Source organism: Uloborus diversus, chromosome 6 (assembly GCF_026930045.1).
Source record: "Uloborus diversus isolate 005 chromosome 6, Udiv.v.3.1, whole genome shotgun sequence".
Lineage (NCBI taxonomy): Eukaryota > Metazoa > Arthropoda > Arachnida > Araneae > Uloboridae > Uloborus > Uloborus diversus.
In genome coordinates, this window is record NC_072736.1 from 104087560 (window position 1) to 104103432 (window position 15873).

General features: G+C 33.9%; 1 protein-coding gene across 1 annotated transcript in view; it reads right to left on the reverse strand.

Annotated features, from left to right (window-relative positions):
* The window catches only part of LOC129224433 (ubiquitin carboxyl-terminal hydrolase isozyme L5-like), a 61065-nt gene that overhangs the window by 8109 nt on the left and 37083 nt on the right, over nucleotides 1-15873 (reverse strand). The window contains exons 9-10 of the mRNA XM_054858888.1: nucleotides 5457-5552; nucleotides 5278-5376 (exon numbers count right to left, since the gene is read on the reverse strand). Of these exons, the coding sequence (XP_054714863.1) occupies nucleotides 5278-5376; nucleotides 5457-5552 (195 nt within the window). The remainder of the gene's footprint in view (nucleotides 1-5277; nucleotides 5377-5456; nucleotides 5553-15873) is intronic.

Here is a 15873-nt window from a genome sequence, read left to right on the forward strand (position 1 = left end):
TACATTTTTAAATACAGTTGATTCACTTTTTCTTTTATAATGATTCAATTTGTTGCAGCAGCCCCTATTTCTGATCGCTTTAATCCATGATACAAGAGCAGCTTCCATTTTCATAACAGTATTTACTTTGCTTAGACATTACCCTGCAAGTTTCAATATTGAACCCAAGTTCTCAACTTTGTCGGATATCTTTTTGTTTTGACTTTTAATTGTATGTATGGAAGATTAACTCATACTTATTGCCGTGCTACCGACGAGGTTTGGTAGTTGTTCAAGCATATCAAGAATCTTAACCTTTTTTTGTCCGATACTTTCTTCTTCTCATCTTCAAACTTTGAAAGAAACAGCGCAGTAAGGTGCCATTATATTTCATGAACTTTAATATTTGGAATGGGGGGGGGGGATGAAATCAGCTGAGTGGTTATTTGATGCACTACCAACGGGACGTGCAGACTTGTATGGTGTGGAAATTTTTGCTGTCAGTGATGCTAAAGAGATGTAATAACATTTATAAAATCAATATTTAGTGGCCAATAATGAAGCCGATACTTCCTTAAAAATAATGGTGTTGTAGACGAGGAATTCGCGTTGGCTCTAAAATTCGTTACTTGTGACAATACGCGTTGTAGCCATTTCATGTCAATCAAAGTTTTTAATGTTTTAAACCCTTTTATTATTCCCCACTAACAAAAGTTTTCCTTTAACAGTATTTAAAAGCAACTAATTAATTTCCACATAAAAATAAAATTGCTCAATTTGGATTCATTTACTACAGCACTCAAGTATCACCAATCTCTAAGTGGGGTATTCCTGTGCATATATGATTATTGGTTAGATCAATATGTAATAATTAGTTACAAACTATGTTATCATTGCCTAAAACTGCTGGACATGAAACTGATATTCAATTGGTATTTCAATTTCCTGACTTTTTTGTGACTGGTGAGCAGTGGCGCAGCCACGAAAGGGGTTTTGGGGTTAAAACCCATCCCAGAACACAAGCATATTCATTTCCTACATTAAAATCAAGGGAAAAAAGCAGAGTATTTGAGCTTTTCCAAGCGGAATAGGTTTCAACAAAATATATTACTGCTTCTAATGATCGGGGAGCAGTCAGAAATTACTTTTTAATTCTTAAATATAAAAGTTATGTTTCATGATGAGCATGCCACGTTCCCACTGGTATAAATCTAGAGAGAGGAAGCCTACAGCCTACCGCACCGCATTTTCTGAGGCTCTTTACCAATTCTCATCGAAAGATCGAAACCATTATTAGCTAGCATTTGACATTCATAAAGACATGAATGAATCTGAGGAGGAGGTTTTAAATGTTCTCGCGAAAAAAACACCAAAAATGAATAAAAGATTAAAGTAAAACTAATGATAAATATTCTGTGCTTTTTCTCACTTTCTTCATTTCATAGTAATGTCAATACGAATTATTAATTGTTTTTAAGCAAGTACTTTAAGTGGATAACTACTAATCTATAGAAACTCTTATGTTGAATAATTACGCATTGTAAATAAATGGGAAAGAAAGCAACAATTTTCGATTTTGAAAACCCCTCCCAGGAAAATTTTCTGGCTGCACCACTGCTGGTGAGGAATGTCTTTAAAAAATAACAATATTAAACAACTTAACATTTATGCAAGCCAGAGATTAAAATATCAATTTTAAATGTTTTGACTATTAAAAAGATACATTTGAAGTTATTTAGAGATTAAGCTAAAGAAGGACATCACTTATGCTACCAATTCACTGTTGAAAACTTGTTCAAAAAGTAAGCTCATTTAATTTTGGATGAACTAAATAACAATTTCGTGAAGGGTTCGGTCTGTGATCAATTTTTGAGGAAAATCATCTTTTGATGAAAAATTTTGCTGGAAGGTTTGTTTTCATATCTCAAAACAAGCTCTAAAGTAAACAAATCCTTGTAGATTATTGTAAGTTTTAGATACAAAAAAAAAGTTAGATACAAAAGCGGAGTTTGATATAAAAACAGTAATGGGAACTTAAAAGATGTATACAAAGAGTATCATTACATAAACTAACATTATCATTATATAAATTATTTTCAAATAAAAAAAAGACTTCAGAAAATGCCTAGGATCTAAAAAGCAAAAAATAACTGATTACACTTACATACAATTTCTTACCCAAACATAAATCAAATTTCTTTTACAATTCCAGTACAAAAATCAACTGAACTAAACACCCAATTATAAAATAAACGCTGATTTTAATTACTATACGATGAAGTATTTTTAATACCAAACTAATTATATAGGATCTCTTAATCTTTAATAACCATTTGAAGTCGGGACATCCTACAAACTACTTAACGTAACTGAGTAGTAAAGTAAATAAATAAACAAATAAATATCTTTATCTTATTGTAGCTGAGTAGGTTTAGTTTTAAAAACTGTCGCGTTTAGTTAAATTAGTGTTTAACTGAGGATTTGGTGGATTGTCAGTTATGTTAGGTAGTAGTTTATAGGAAGCCCTAACTTCAAATGGTTATTAAAAATTAAGATATCGTATATAATTAGTTAGGTATTAAAATAATTTGTATAGTAATTAAAATCAGGGTTTATTTTATAATTGGGTGTTAAGTTGATATTTATACGGGAATTGTAAAAGAAATTTGATTTATACGTTTGGGTACGAAATTGTACGTAAGTATGACCAATTATTTTTTCTTTTTAGTTCCTCTTTGATTTTTGAAGTCTGTTCTTTTTTATTTGAAAATAATTTATTTTTTGCTTTTTTGTGGTGAAACTATAAAATAAGTACGTAGGGTAGAGTACGTGGTACACTCCTTACGTACATCTTGAGTGAGAAAGCATCAAGCACAGGAGCCTGAAAACAGCTAAGATGAGCAAAATAGAGTAAGAAATAGAGTACAGCTTCTCGGAGACTTCCAAAGACTTGAAGAAAGGCTTTTTCAGATGCACAATTAATTACAAAGAAAATTGTCTTCATCATCAGTTTAACTTTATCAAAGTGTGCTTTCCGAAAAATATTCACAATAAAAAACAACAGAAATAGCTTTCACTTTGCCCATAGAATTTGAAGAGTTTTCTTGATTTTTCAAGGATCCCATCTTCAGATACTCACTTGATGACCATGGGATCACATGAGAAGTATATACCTTTTCAAACGAGAAAATAAAATAATTTTACGAATTGGTCAATGCATGTTTGAGTTTACGGGGACATACATAAAAATATTCTGACAAATTGAGAATGTCTTTTTTGAAGTCGGTTAAAAAAAGAAAAAAATCTTACTGCACATAACATTTTATACGATTGGCACTAAAAACTGATTTTTGTTCCTCTCCAGGATTTATTTGTGCTCTAATTTAATCAGAACCATTTAAATATCAATGGTTTCCCTAACTATTTTACACGATTGGCACTAAAAACTGATCTTTGTTCCTTTCTAGGATTTATTTGTGGGCTAATTTAATTAGAACCATTTAAATGTCAATGGTTTCCTTAACTATTTTACATTTCACAATAATATCTGTCACGTAACTGATGAAAAAAGTTGCATTTCTCTTTACTTGACCTTGTTAGAGATCAACACTAGAAACAGAATATCTACTGTGATGTATATATGAAGATCAAAATACTACTAGAGCAATGGTACTAAATGAATTTCCTGTTTGCTTCAGAGGAGTCTTCATTCAAACTTTGCGATATGACTACTAATGATTAGTACAGGGGAAATAATAGGGGGGGGGGCGAGGTTCTCCCCCAAAGCAAGAGCCCCCCCAAAAGGAAAAATACCCCTAAAAACACCCCCTCCCCGCTCTTAAGGGGGTGCCCGTGATTAATATTGTTTTATGGTACTTTCTTTAACACTGAGTAAAGAAAGTACCCTTGTTTTATGGCACTTTTTTAACAATGGATTTTATATTTAATCGTTTATTATTAAAATTAAATGAAGTTTACTGTTTTTCGCCCATTACTTTTTTCTAAAGAACAAATATGGTGAAGCAAAGGTTTGGGACCTAAGTTAGATTAGATCACTCCTATCCATTAAACAAAAAAAAAAAAAAACCCCATAAAAATTGTTTCACTAAGTGAGACGCTATGAATTTACAAACAACAAAGCACAAGTATGAAATTTCAAGAGTTCCCTCGATTTCTCCAGGATCCCTCATACTCGGTCTTGAGGGCTATCAGGTGACCGGGAGAAGTATACCGTTTCAAACAGAAAAAGAATTTTCCTAATCGGTCCAGGCTACTTCTAGTAATCAGGGAGCATAGTACATAAAAAAATTGCAACAAAGTTTGTTAATTAGTATTGCCATAACTGTAAATTAAAATGACGGTGTCATGAAACATCAAATCTAGAATACTTGTCAAACTTCAGAAATCGGACACCAGTTACGATATATTAAGGAATATAAATTTAATCGTCGGAGAGAGAGGGGGGGGGGATTTTTGTTTTCAATTCTCCTTGAATTGAGCACAAAATATATTTCAAAACTGAAATATTAAAAGAAAAAATTTAAATGAAGTTATTTATCAACAAAAAAGTTTTTATATTAAATTCATTAATTCAACTATTTTCGTAGAAAAACACGTTATTTACTGATGTGCTGCATGAGTAATAAATACATTAGTAAGACTATAATTAAAATTAACAGGCAGCGTTGTGAAAATCAAACATCCTGATGCATGAGAATTAAATATTGTTCAAGACAAGATTCCTCCGTCGAAAAAATGCACCGTTCACGCCTAAACCACGTGACCTGTGCGTATCACACAGCTAACGAAAGCTGGTCTAGATAGCCACAAGGCGTATAAAATTTGAAGTTTCTTAGATTTCTCCGGGACCCCTCATCAGAACCAGACAATATTAAAGTAGGATCATCTAGAAAATATACCCTTCCAAACAATCAATGAATTTTTCAAATCCGCCCAGTATTCTTTGAGTAATACAAAAACATACATAAAAAGCTGCAAGATGAAATCATAATCTCCTTCTTTGAAGTCTGTTAAAAATGAAAGATGCTTCAAGAACCAATGGCCTACTTCGCATTTTCTTTTAGAATAAGAAGTGGGAGTTCATGTTTAACATTTTCAACCAATGTTCCTGGTGGAGGGGGTATATAAAATTATTTCTTTTGCCATAATGTTTTTAGGGTCATCAATTCCTTTCCTATACCTCAGTCTTCAATTACAATTCAGTTTGGCAGACATACTAACAGAATTATTTTAATATGTCTCCACAGAAAATACATAAAAGAAATGTTTTATACATACGGCAGAAATCAATGGTACAAGTTTTCCTTCTTCTGCTAATATTTTTAGAAGCTCCATTATAAGTGGTAAATAATTATGCTTCCTTCGAATGTTTTCAAGCTGTGAAAAAAATATGCTAAGTTGTGTATAATGAATTTTTACTCAGTTTTGATTTGTAACTAAATCAAAATTGCCCTTACTTTATATCGCTTCTGTTTTGATTCTTCTTCTGTCATTTGAATATGCAGTTTATTAACCTCAGTTTGGAGCTCTTCTGCTTCCAATAGTCTAGTAGTCTATGGAAAAAAAAAAAAAACAATTACAACTAAGCAACCATTCCCCCCCCCTTTTTTTACAAGCAATTTTACAAACAACAATGCACCCTGAAACTAAGAAATTCCCAGACTGTCAGATCAAGGAAAGAATTTTACTCAATTTTACAACTGCACAGAAGTTATTAGAAGTTAAAAAGTATTAATAACATAATCATTAATAAAACTCTTAAATTGTTAATCAGCAAAATTTGACCTTCTTTTAATCCTTAATACACTATTTTTTTGTTCAGTACAAGTCCAATACTGGTTAAATAAAAAATCAAATTAAAAAAAAAAGATCAAAATCATAGCACCATTTTTTTTAAAATGTAAATACCTAGAGTTGGACTTCTTTAATCTGAACTAATTGGCAGTTGGGACTATCAAATCACTCAGATTACAAAATTTACTAGGCTTTTCACATATCCTGTACCAGGGGCGGATACTAAACTGTGGTTAATATTATCCATTTTTCATTGTTGTATGTGATTATCCTCATATATCGGTTGTTCTCCAGAAAATGTAACTTTTGAACGCAAATATTTTTCAATTTCGAAGCCTTTTGTTTTCTTTTTTTTTTCATTCTTACATAAAAGTGTTACCTACTAGAAGTAACTATAAACAATAGCCCAGCTAGTTTCCTATTATTGTACCCATAAATAAAATAATAAAAAAAAATGCTTTGTTCACGCAAATAAAAAAAAAGGAAAACTTTCAGTGTTTAAAAGTTGAGACCAATTCAATATCAAAGCAGTAATTTTGTTAATTGTGAAAACAATAACCTATTTTTATGATTAGTGGGAATATTATATTAAGCTCTCTTAATTAAACTACAGCTTAATGAGTAGTTATCCTTTTAGTTCAAATGTGTGTTAAAAAGTAGTATTTAGTAAATTTTGAGAACATACTTGCAATTTATAATTTTGGTAGAATGCCTAAGATTGATGTATTTCCCCTCCATCATCTATTTTCATATTAGAAATAATGACATTGATTAGGTATGTCACGGAAGTGAGGAATTTCCCATTAATATAGGCCTAATGGATACATTTCTCAGGGGAATTCTTTTTTTCTTCGTTGCTACAATATGCACATGTTAAGCATATAAAAACATGTTAACTTCCTTTTTTACATCAATTCACATCCCTGAAATTCACGTTCATGGAGGTGAGAAGTCACAATAACCACACTTAGTTTTTAAAACGAAATCTATCTTCTTGTTTTTCAACAAAAATCTTAAAACTTTTTTATGGCTGAAAATAAACAAGGGGGCTTTCTTGTATCATGGAAAATAAAATTTGATGTCATTACTGCCATGTGTTAATGAGGAATGATGTTTTGTGTTTAGGTAATGGCGGTGAAAATTTGTGTGACATAACTTATCCTAGATAAAACGAAGTAAAACACAATATTAAAATATTAAATATACTTAAACAATTAGTCTTTGAGAGACTTGTGAAAGGAATAATAAATAAATAGGCATATACTTTTAATTAAACAAGTTATTAAGCAACATAAAGTCATACAAATTGTGTAACATGCCTTGGAGGTCAGAATTCACATGTTGTGAACCAAAAATATAATAAAATACAAATTATTATTAAAAACATGTTGGCAGGATTAAAAAGATACATTTTTGATGAAATTGAAAAGCATTGTTAAAGGAATTGTTAATTAAAGTTTTAACTGTAAAAGGAGTGTGACAGAAAAGTTACACTTTTTGAAGATTGACTCATATATTAGCTAACAATGTAACTCGCGCCATAGCATGCGTGACAGCATTGTTTCAATGTTGAAGCATCAAAAATTCAGTAAGTTATTTATAATTTGACTAGAGGACCCAACAGACGTTGTTCTGGTCAAACTTTGTAAATTGAAAAGCTGAAAAGTTTCAATAACCTATGAAGTGTTGGAACCATTTTGTTGAAAAAAAAAATAAGTAAAAAGAAAATGTTTTAAGCTGCTTGGTGCCAAAATGTATATATTTATTACAACTTGATTTATCAAATGCCCACTGAGCAATTGTCTCACGTACTTGAAAGATCTCCATAGATTGTATGGCTTGTTTCTTCAGACATACTCAAAGGATATAAATCGTCCTCAGATATTAAGTGTGAAAAACTAACTACCCATCTTAGAACAAAAGGGAAATCCCCCTGCAACGTCCCTCATGTGAAAAAGAATAAAACAAATAAAAGGATATCGTTTTAAAAAATGATAAAGGTAAAAACAGTTCCCTGAATCAGCGAAAATCACTCTCCCCCTCCCGATGTAAAATAAACATTCTTCAACGAAAATGACCAAACACTTTTTAAAAATCAAAAGCAATTCTTTGCAATTTAAAACATTTTGGAAAAAAACCCCCCATAAATTACATTAACAGTGGAGCTTTAAAATGTAAACAAATAATCACACAACTCTATTGTTTATCGCCAAGTCGCCAAGCCGCCATGTTCCTGTAATCCAGCCGATCAGTGAGCGAAGTGAACTCCGACCGATTAGTGGTCCGCTCTTTTGAATGAAAACTTTTGAAACTTCATATATTGCCTAATTTGTTGCACCAAAGAAAAAATCTTCCACTGTACTGATCTTTAGTGCCCAAAACTACCTTGTAATTCATCTGGATGAAAATAAAATTTGTTTCATCTTTAAATTCCACCATCTTTTCCTTTACTAATGTACTGATCAGTTTGATAATCACTTAAAGTATTCTTGCCATTGGTGCCAAAACTCAAGATTGATTTGAGCAGAGAAACAAATGTTGCTAGGTATGGTACTTTCTGATCATTTGGTTAGGAAAACCTGAGGCAGTGATACCGTCACAGGGTTCAACTACGACGACAGGAAGACACGTTTTGTGTGAACCTATTGAAAGAAACCGGCTTTCTTCCAATACTTTACTTCAAAATATATCATAGGACCTAAAATCATTGCTTTCAAGAAATGAAGGCTTCATCTGCCTTTCTCTACGTTTTATATACCCTCAATTGTATTGACAGATCACAGAAAGAAATTTGCATTACAAAGAGCAGAGCTGGTTTTCTTATTGTCTTTTGGCAATGTGAAAAAAATTTATTTCGTTTTGCTCAACAATAGGTTAAAATAAATATTAATCATTTGGGAAATGTAACCATCCAATGTTTAATTTAATTAACAAAAACGTTTCCGATTCAATCCATGGCGACTCTAAACCATTCTTGGATCAACTTAATGACACACAAAAAATGTGATCAAAATCGGTTCAGCCATTTAAAAGCCATGCGATTAGAAACACACGCACGGAAGAAATATATGTATTAAGAATAAAGACATACCAAGTAGCACTTTGGCCGAGTAGCCAAGTACCGAGTACTCGGCCTTTCACTACTAGGCCGAGTTACCAAGTACCAATTATGTTTTAAGAAGAACCACCGACACACATGTGATGAATTTTGAACTTATTGGAATAGTAATATAGACCTCCTTGTCCATATAATATTTTTTAAAACTAAATTCCTTCTGAAATTTAATTACGCATTACATAAACAATTTTGTTTGTGTCAAAAATTTTACAAAAAAATTATTTTTAAAATTAAAAATAAATAAAAGGTATGATTAATCAAGTTAGAATTAAAACAAATTACAGTGAAATCCCTCTAGTGCAAACACTAACAGGACAATTTTTTTTTGTCCGCAATAGAGAGGTGTACGCAGGACAGGGGTTTAATAATGTCATTTGCATTGGAACTGGGGAATTAAAAATTGTCTGCATAAGAGGGGTGTCCGTTAGGAGGGGTTTCACTGTATACCAATCAATTATAGTTCTAGTCTGCCAAACTTAAATAAATTTTAAAAGCAGATAAAACAAACGTGCAGGAACACTGCAGACATGTGTTTCTGACCCCCCATTACAAGGAACGTCTTTTTCAGTGCATAACATGTGAGCTAAAGAATGTAAAGACATACGACAAAAAAAAAATCCGACTTTTGTCGGATGTCTTTAAATCTACGAGCACCCATTTTGTGCATTGAAAAAGAAATTCCTTGTAACGCCAAAACACGTGTCTGCAGTGTTCCTGCACTGTGCTTTTAACATTGTTTTATTTCCTTTTATTTTTTTAAGCAAAGGTATTTTTATATTTTTATAACTAATTTTTGTTTGTAGCAAAAATCCATTCTTAATAAATTCCATATTTTCTATACTTACCTTTTTTGCATGATTTTTAATAAATAAGTTTTATTAACTTTGGGGACATTACAATAAAGATTTATTCCATTGAAGCATTACAAACTTCATTTTTCTCAAAATTTAAATTTATTTGACTTATAAATTTCAATTGTAAATGATTGCAGAATATAATGCTTGCTTTTTTTTTTTTTTTTATAAATTTTAGTATCTGTCTTGGACATTATTCAATTTTTTGCAACTACTCGGTATTGGCCGAGTATCTGATCAGAATTTGGCTGAGTACCGAGTACTCGGTACGTCTCTATAAGATAACATTTTTTGTCAATGTTTGATATTCAGGGAAATGCTTTATTTTGACAAGGCGGAACTAGATCCGGTAACTTAACTGTTTAACTGGCAAGACTCATTTAAGGAGAATAAAGAAACAAAAAAGTAGTCAACAATGAACGCTATCTGCTGGAGTTCAGGGTTAATACACTGGAGTTAGCAGGGGGCCGGACTTGCAAAATTGTTGGGGGGGGGGGACTAGACATCTTCAAGGGTCTAAAGGGGTATGTAATCCTATCGGGATTACTACCCCCCCCTTCCCACAAAAAAATCAGATATTCGTACCTTGAAAATGTCAGTTAATATATTTTGTGGTACATAATTTTTTAAACCAGCAACACATGTAACATGGTGTTTTCAAGGAAAATAATCTAAAAACTGGGATAAAAATTTTCTGGTTCAATTAGTTAAAATTTCATTTGTCTTAAGGGACAAGAATGGGGTCATTACTAGAATATGACCCCTTGGAATCCAGAGAATCGCAACATACATATGTGTGTGAGGAAAGAGAATTGGAGGGTTTGCTGCTAAAAGGGGGTAGCTCCAATTTAAATGTTTCCAAAAGGTTTGTAAAACACCAATCCTCTTTCTTTTTCATATTTTAATAACTCCTCTTGAACATTTCTCAATCCAGTTACACAGGAGAAGTCATAAATTTTTTAAAAAGTTTAGAATGTGATTTGGTGTTTTGAGTTTTAATGCAGTGTTTTTTGCAGGAAGTACTTCAATTGGCAACATTATTAAATGAAAAGTAACATCGTACAGAGACATGGGCTCTCCCTCAGAAAATTATTAAAAATGTCGCTGGGAAAGATGATCTTAGGTGATGTTGTGGTAGGGGAGATTCAGATGCCCTTTCTGGTAAATTTATTGAATTTAAAGTCTTAAATGCGGGTGAAGAATATATTTGGTAACATTAGACAAAATGTAGATTTTCAAAATTTAAGTTTCAAAAATAAAGTTTAATACAATGTTTGATGACTTTAAGGAAAGAGGGCACTCCACTCGAAAATTTTTGGAAGTGATGTTGAAAACGCAACTGTCTTCCATCTGCGATGGTATGAGAAGAAAAAAATGGGATTCGGAACTCTTTGAAATTTTTGAATTCCAAAATACAATTCTAGAAGATCTTTGGTGATGTTAGGGAAAGGGGACCTTTGGGGGCCTTTCCATGGAAATGTCTCGAAACATTAGCATTAAAAATAGCATTTTGAAGCCCTCTCTGGTAACGTTGAGGTTCAGAGACTTTTCCCCAGTAGTTTTTTAAAACTGAATTCTCCAAACTGCAATTTTAGACAATCTTCAAAGGTGTTAGGTAAAAGGGGGTTAGGAGTTCTCCCCCGGAAAATTTGAAATCTTAGTCCTAAAAACTCAGTTGGCAATCTTTGATGATATTCGGCAAAAGAAGGGATTCGGAGCATTTCCCCAAAATTTTTAGAAATTGAAGCCTTAAAAATGCAACTTTAGACCATCTTCTAGTAATGATAGAGAGAGGTGAGGTTCAAAGGCTTTCCCACGAAAATTTTTGAAATTAAAATCTTACTATAGGCTATTTTATATGAGGGTTATTTTTTTTTCAAGGTTCGTTCGATCGCGAAGTGTAAACCAGAAAGTCAAGCCGATGACGCTGTGCTTAGATTAGTTGAGCAAGCTCTCAAGTAAGATTGTGCAGTGCATCAGGTTGCTGTGGTTATTTCGGAGCATGCAGTGAATGAGGAAACATGCCTCGAACAATTGCGTGTCCTGCTAAGTCTGAAATGAGTGTTGTAATTCAATTTCTGAATGCTGAAGAAAGGGTAATTCAGAACAAACATAGACGAATGTTGTCATCAGTCATTGTCCTTCTGCACGACAATGCGTGCCCACACACTGCTGCTTTAACCAAAAACCTCCTGCAGCAGTTTCGCTGGACAGTGTTTGACCATCCTTCATACAGCCCAGACTTGGCGCTATCCGATTACCATCTCTTTGGTCACATGAAACGCTGGCTAGGAAGAAAGAGACGTTTGGCTTCGACCCAGAGCTGCAAACCAGCGTACAGAATTGGCTGAAAGCACAGGCGGTGCCTTCTGTGACAAGGGTATCGAAAAATGGTACCACTCTACAACGAAGGTCTTGAAGCAGCGACAACGTCTAGAAGTAGTTGGAAGGTATATGTACATATTCGAATTAAAAGTTTACATTGTCTTTGTGGTCTTCATTTCGCGATCGATTGGACCTTGAAAAAAAAATTAACCCTCCTACCATTAGGGGAAGGAGTGAGGTGTGCAGTCAAGGAAATTATTCGAAATTGGAATCGTTAAAAATGCAATTTTGGGCCGCCTTTGATGGCCTTGGGGGTAAAGACAGAGTTCGGTACTCTCCTCTTGAAATATTTTCTTACATAACATGCATCTCCTCTCGGCAGCGTTCGAATTAATGGACTTTCAGATTAAGAGGTTCAACTGCACTTCTATAGAACGGTTGCTAACATTGAAAAGTGAAAATAAGGGAGACTCATGCGTAACATTAGGTAGTCTTTGCATAAATAAATTCAGCAAGAAAGAGCGATTTTTAAAGTATAAGTAGAGATTTCTAAAATTGAGCTTATACAGGACTGAAACTCAGTGTTTGGAAATCTGGCAGGACCTGTAATTTGGGAACTGAAACAACTATTGTTTTCTTAAAATAAAAAAAAAAAGAAAGAAAAAGAACAAAGTTTAAAAAGAGGCAATAAGATTATTTTCTCTTATAGTTGGTAAAAAACATTTATTGCAACAGGTAAAATTTTAGGAAATTCAAACAAACATAAGGAACATTTCACCATATTTTTTGGGAAATAAATGTTTGAAAAAGAAGGAAAATGAAATAAACATGTTTAAAAAATAATGATTGGACCTATAATTTTTTTATATTTAGTCTATGAAAAGGTTTTGAATTTGCGATCAATTGTTTTACCACAGGGATTTCTCCTGAAATTAAAATCGCCAAATAATCTTATTTTAAGGAATTTTATAGTTTTGATCAAAATTTAGGAGATATTTACTTTTTATTCATTTGGGAAAAGGCGTCAAAAGTCAGGAGTCTCCCATATGAATCGGGGGAGTTGTCAGCTATAATAGTGAAAAAGTAAAAGGAAAATTAATTTGAAAAAGAAAAAACATATCAGACTCCTTACAAAAGAAGACAGAAGTAGTCTTAGAACCATATGTTATGAATTTCAAAAAGATTCAAAAAATGACGTTTTCAAATTAAGTTAACAATTTACTTAAAAAAATTAATTTCAAATAGCATTTAAAACACTTTTTATGTCTCATTTAATATTCCAATAAGCAAAAACAATCTTGAGCATGCATGCAGAATTTTGAGAAAATAGCCTTTGCCTTCACACCTTTGTGATTAATTTTAACAAACTGTACAAAAGAAAAATCTACTTTTCCATGTTGTATCAATATATCGTCGCCTCAGAAATATCTAATCCCTGGAATAAAACTAAGATATCCTACTATTGCTCTGAGGCAACGATATATATATATATATATATATATATATATATACATATATATATATATATATATATATATACATATATATATATATATATATATATATATATATACTGGTGTGCAAAAATTAAGGACGAGACGGTTTTTTCAATATAACTTTGTGCAAAAGCTTTCCAAATCAACACATTTAATACCGTAAGATCCCCAATACGTAAGGACATGTGTAATGTAAGCAACACTTACTAAAAGAGAAATCAGAGGGATAAAAAGAAGCTTTATTGAAAAAGTAGCATGGAGCGCAATGCGACTGAAGCCCGAAACATCCCTGTGATGGGTGTCCAGCAAGAAACATCCGGTCTTTAGTAGGGGATATGATCTCCCCCGACTGCTAGGCAGGTTTCACAGCGTCTGCCCATGCTGAGAATGAGGGTGTCAATGAGTTGTTGAAGCATCGCTGCCCATTCGTCTTGCAGCGCCAATCGAAGCTCCCGAATTGTTACTGGTTGTAAGGTACGAGCTGCCAAGCGTCTGCCTAGAAAATCCCATACATGCTCGATGGGATTGAGATCCGGAGATCGTGCCGGCCAATCCATATGTTCAATATCCTCACTCTCTAAGAGCTGTTTGGCAGCTACTGTGCGTTGACATGGTGCATTGTCGTCTATGAAAAGGAACTGCGGATCCATAGCGCCTCTAAAAAGATGATTGCGGCTTCCCCGCTCTCTCCAGATGAGTATGCGATGAGAATCGCTACTCAGATGAATCTGCTCTCATCTGTAAAGAGTACTCGTCCCCATTCATTGTCTCTCCAATTCCGGTGTTCCCGGCACCACAGAGAATACCTTCTCCGATGGGCAGGCGTTAGAGGCACACACCGTATAGGGCGTCGTGCAAACAGACCACCACCGTGCAGTCTTCTGGCCACTGTAAAACGCGATATTGGTCGTTCAGTCGCCTGTGTCGTGTGTCTAGCGATTTCTCCCGCTATCTGCCGCCTGCTTCTTCTGGCCTGTAAGACAATATACCGGTCATCTGCGGGTGTGGTGCCTCGTGGACGACCACTACTGAACCCCCAGATAGCCGTTCCTGTAGTTTGAAATTGTCTCCAAAGTCGTGAAACAATGCTGTGAGCAATTCCAAACTCTGCAGCCACAGTTGTCACACTGCGGCCTTCCTCCAACTTCCAATGATTCGACCTTGGGTAAAAGCATCCAGATGTCGTCTAACAGATTGATTATTCGGCATTTCTCGCTGAGGCAGCAACTCGGTGTGATTTTAACTGCTATACAGCGTGCAATCTCTTAGCCAGAAATACTGATCTTACACTGACAACATGCTTTATACTACTCAGACACTCCCCCATTATGTCTGCCTGCATATCCGCGCATGTGCTACCGTACATCACCTTACTTAATCTCCTGATTGGTCTTTCTGTCAGCTCTGCTTCTTCGTTCAGCTGATATGCTAATTTTTCGACTTCGTCCTTAATTTTTGCACACCAGTGTATATATATATATACATATATATATATATATATATACACACACAATCCAGTCACATCAATGTGACTACCACGTACTTTCCACGTCAGAGTTAAATAACCAATCACAGAAGGCAGGTGGCAGCACAGTGCAGTTGAGCATATATTGTTGGCCTAGAGCCATTATTTTTTTTCTTGGAGAAATTCCTAAAGTTTTTAGAAGGATTAGAAAAGTTTCCAGAACTTACTTCCTTCTTTTTTCGAACTTAGAAAGTCATCCTGTTATTTTACCGGCGCTTGAATCGTTTCCCAGAGCAAACATTCCCTGCATGCGTAGCATGCGTTTGTTGACCCGCCACGATGATGTGACGTCATAGGAAAGATGTTGAGTAGATTCTTGCTGTATGCATGTGGGAAACAATTTTAAAGAATTAGTTTTAAACTGTAAACTGTGTTGAGTTGTTTCCTCAATGTAATTTATGCATGCTTTTTGATATACGTCACGCCATCGCGTAGGGAGATAGGGAATGCTATTTAAGTGTGAACTCTCAATCAATCATTCTTTTTATTGTTTCACCTCTTGTTTTAATATGTTGTGACTGCAGTCCAATGATTTTCTGAGGTGCTGAGATTGTGCCTGGGAGCTGTGTGCTCCGGAGTTCCACGTAGTATAGTGGATTCTTTTTAAAAGATGTAGGAAGTTTTATCGTTGAGCCCAGCCAGAAATGCGGGCATGTTCCAGTTGTTGCCTTCAGATGAGTTTTTAAGTGAGGGATTTTCTCTCTAAAATTGAGAGTTTAAATCAAGTTGTTTTTTTTTTTGCTGTGAAAAGGCCTAACAAAC